This window comes from Bubalus kerabau, chromosome 13 (genome assembly GCF_029407905.1).
Source record: "Bubalus kerabau isolate K-KA32 ecotype Philippines breed swamp buffalo chromosome 13, PCC_UOA_SB_1v2, whole genome shotgun sequence".
Classification (NCBI taxonomy): Eukaryota; Metazoa; Chordata; class Mammalia; order Artiodactyla; family Bovidae; genus Bubalus; species Bubalus kerabau.
The window spans coordinates 60,247,514-60,251,708 of record NC_073636.1 but is presented as its reverse complement, the minus strand read 5'-3'; the positions used below and the strand labels follow the sequence as shown (position 1 = coordinate 60,251,708).

General features: G+C 48.5%; 1 protein-coding gene across 1 annotated transcript; it reads left to right on the top strand.

The window, feature by feature from the left end:
* Nucleotides 1-1,149: 1,149 nt before the first annotated feature.
* On the top strand, nucleotides 1,150-2,146 carry MC3R (melanocortin 3 receptor). The gene has a single exon (XM_055543192.1). The coding sequence runs from the start codon at nucleotides 1,175-1,177 to the stop codon at nucleotides 2,144-2,146; it is 972 nt and encodes a 323-aa protein (XP_055399167.1). The 5' UTR covers nucleotides 1,150-1,174.
* Nucleotides 2,147-4,195: the final 2,049 nt, after the last annotated feature.

Genomic DNA, 4,195 nt, shown 5'->3' with positions numbered 1-4,195 from the left:
AAGGTCAAATGCGATCCCCAGGAACACATTCTACAGATAATTCCCACAGCCACGTGTAGAACCACTGCTTTTAGCCCCCAGGCTGTAAGCATGTTATTCCCTCTGCCCCAATTCCTCTTCTCTCTCCATCAACCCCAGCCCTCACTTCACCACTGGCCATCACCTCTGTTCTTTGAAGTCAAAGCTTAGAAGCCCCTTTCTCCAGGAACTTCCCTTGACCAGCATGTTAGGGAGCCCCCTTAGAGCTCCCCCAGCCCCTGGCATTCCCCGATTCAAGCATGCATCACACTGTAATAAAAACTGCTGGATTTCTCATCTCCCACCCCAGACTCTGAGTCTGGGAGAAACAAGGATGGTGTGTCTGTTTTGCTCACCACTGAATTTCCTGCACGGGGCAGAAATCTAACACATGGCAGGTGCTTAATAAATGTTTGCCACCAAAAAAGAAAAAGAATGAACAAATAATACGTGGACGAAAGGATGGCTGTGGCCGTTTCCATGACAAAAACTGCTCAGCCCAGCCAGAGGACGGGTGAGTGGTCTGACCAGCAGAGGGCAGTAGGCTGCTTTTGAATCTCTGGGTCCGATTCCTGGGAGCCGGTTCTGCTGTCAGTCAGAAAGACGACCGATGCTCAGTGGTCATTTCGCCGCTCTGAAGATTAAGTAGGAGTTGTTTGCCTCCAGCCAATGTATAAAAACTGAGTGTTTCCCCCGCACTCCTCACAACAGGTACCACGTCCCCCGTCTTGCTATGAAAACTGTTTTAACTGTAGCAGCTAGTGGCTGGTTTTCTGTTCCCAGGTTGGGATGTGAGAGGGGGAAAGAGAGAGAGAGAGACAGAAGGAAGCTAAGAAGGGAGAGAGCGAGATAACTTTCTCTAAAACTGATCGTCCTGGAGAAGCACAGGGAAGTTTTCTGTAAGAATCCAAGCTGACTTTTTCCTCTGTCTCGCATTCTCTCTCTCTCCCGACCTCTTTCTCTCCCTCTCTCCATCCTTTTATTCTGGGGAAGAACAAAATCTAACACTGGACAAGCTTGTACCCTGGACAAGCATCTGAAACCAGGATCCGGGGGGAGATTTTTTTTCTTTCCTGAAAGCAGCAGCAACAGCAGCAGCCACAGCCTCAGGACCCTGCTGGAGACCCCGCTCCGATCAGCCAGCTGCCTGTAAGCGATGAATGCTTCGTGCTGTCTGCACTCGGCTCAACCAAAGCTGCCTAACAACTCAGAGCACGTCGCTGCCCCTTCCTTCAGCAACCAGAGCAGCAGCCGCTTCTGTGAGCAGGTCTTCATCAAGCCCGAGGTCTTCCTGGCCCTGGGCATCATCAGCCTGCTGGAAAACATCCTGGTCATCCTGGCCGTGGTCAGGAACGGCAACCTGCACTCCCCCATGTATTTCTTCCTCTGCAGCCTGGCCGTGGCCGACATGCTGGTGAGCGTGTCCAATGCCCTGGAGACCATCATGATCGCCGTGGTCAACAGCGACTACCTGACCTTGGAGGACCAGTTCATCCAGCACATGGACAATGTCTTTGACTCCATGATCTGCATCTCCCTGGTGGCCTCCATCTGCAACCTCCTGGCCATTGCGGTTGACAGGTACGTCACCATCTTCTACGCACTCCGCTACCACAGCATCATGACCGTGAGGAAGGCACTGGCCCTGATCGTGGCCATCTGGCTGGGCTGCGGCATCTGCGGTGTGGTGTTCATCGTCTACTCCGAGAGCAAGATGGTCATCGTGTGCCTGGTCACCATGTTCCTTGCCATGCTGCTGCTCATGGGCACCCTCTATGTGCACATGTTCCTCTTCGCCCGGCTGCACGTCAAGCGCATCGCCGCGCTGCCACCCGCTGATGGAGCGGCCCCGCAGCAGCACTCCTGCATGAAGGGGGCGGTCACCATCACCATCCTGCTGGGGGTCTTCGTCTTCTGCTGGGCCCCCTTCTTCCTCCACCTCGTCCTCATAATAACCTGCCCCACCAACCCCTACTGTGTCTGCTACACTGCCCACTTCAATACCTACCTGGTCCTCATCATGTGTAACTCCGTCATCGACCCGCTCATCTACGCCTTCCGGAGCCTGGAGCTGCGCAACACCTTCAAGGAGATCCTCTGCAGCTGCAATGGCATGAACTTGGGATAAGACATGGGGCCGCGGCAAGGGTTCTCAGTCTGGTCACTTTCTACCCTCCAGCTGGCCCAGGTGTTTAGCAACAAGGCAGATAACTACTTACAAGACATAAAAAAGAGTGTTACCAGTCATGATCCTAGGTGTCTTTTTATTTTTAAGCTTGCAGAGAGCCTTTGGTTGAAAGGGGAAAACGGTATATAACAGGCTCTCTGAAAGGATGCCTACGTGGGTAAGTCACAAGCTCTGATTTCTCAAATAGTCCCTGGGGGGAATCCATGGAGGCTGCTCTGAGTGCTGTCTGCATTCATTTCCATGCACCCAGGGTCTTGGACCCCTGCCTGCGCCCTGCTTCCCACCCACTCCTTCATGCTTCAGGTCAGACAGACCCAAGGATTTGCAGTAACAGTAAGGGTAGCTGGAATCTCCCCCAAGCAAACCTGTTACAGCTACCAACCCCCAGCTCGAATGGCTTTACTCTCATTTCATAAGAAACTGGACTTCTAGTCTATTACTCTATTTATGGTAAAAATAACCCTAAAAACAATGACCTCTTTGAGGAAGAAGTAATGCTATGCTGTGCCCCTCTTCTTGACTCCATCGCCACCCCCCAGCCCCCGACAGAAATAGGATGGGGATGGAACCCACTTCTATTTTTGTTATTATTTTTGTGTTATTCTATTTTGTGCTATTATGATTGTTTCTGTTGTTGTTGGGTTTGTTTGCATTCAACACAGGGCATCTTTCAAAACTCTAATGAAAGAGAGATAAAGATCAGAACAAACCCATGTACAAAGTATTTTGATACCTTGCTATTTTAAGGTATATACTTCCCTATTTTAAAAAGACAAATTTTTCCTATGGTTTCTTTTCTGTCTTTAAAACAAGAGAGGGAATTGTGGGTGGGAGGGCATGTGTCTCAAGAAATTGCTGGAGTGTAGTTTCAGGGAGTTAAACTCTGAGCTGCCTGTGACTTCTTGAAAGCTGTTTTGCTCATAAGAACTGTGTCTCTGACACGTCTTTTCTATGTGATGTGATGATGTATGAAGGAGGACGGTTTCTGGTTCACCGTTCCTTTTGTTTGACATGGTGTTAAAGTTGGGTGACCCTGTTGTCAAGGTCTATACTGAGTCAAGTAAAGAGATTCACTCCTGTGAACACAGGGTGAGCCTTGCTGATGAGCTCTGTCCATAGCTGTGTGCTGCGAGCATCTGTCAGACCCCCTTCCTCCCCAGAGGACTTCAGACTGTACTTTCTGGTTGTCCCCACGTTCCCCTCTCCCACGAATTCTTACATTATGCTGTGTCTTCAGTATACAACTGTGTATTTTTCTTGTGCTGTAATATACTGAGGCTTGCTGTACTTGATCTGTGCTAATGTGAACAATAGGATTTGTTTCTTGCTTTGGTTGTGATGTTTGGAAATAATAAAAAAAAAGGCTGTTGTGGCTGATAAACGTGTGTCACATTGAACCACACCACCCGGAAGCATCCCACTGGCTTCTGCTCGTAGCCGTCTACTGCAATTCCGTGACTATTTTGTCAATGGCATAAACATCCCCATTGACAGCATTTCTGGCCTTTTCTAGGGCAATGCTTTTTAGCCAAACTACAAAACTCTCCCATTTAGTTTCCAAAAATATCAGGCTGAGATTCCTGGGCCACTGCCACTCTGCATTATTTTAATCGAGACACCAAATAATAGGTCTTGTCCACTGCCTCCCGGAAAATTGATGTGGAAAATGGGGAATCAAATTCTTTGAAAATGGTATTGACGGCTCTACAGATTATGATGTCCTTTTTCTATGCAAACAAGATAAAAATAACGTACTTTGCACTCTTTCATATTAGCTTTCACATTATTTCATTTATACTGTCAACAAGTCTCTGACATAGATGAGTCACTTTATAGATGAAGAACCTCTGTCCCAAATATGACTGCCCGAGAATGCCCAGCTACTTCAGGGTCTCTGTATATTTTGTGCCATGAGGCTGATGTCTTTTTGCACCAACACAATGCTGCCAACAGTTTTCCATAATCAAAACAGATCCAGTTGCCCTTTCT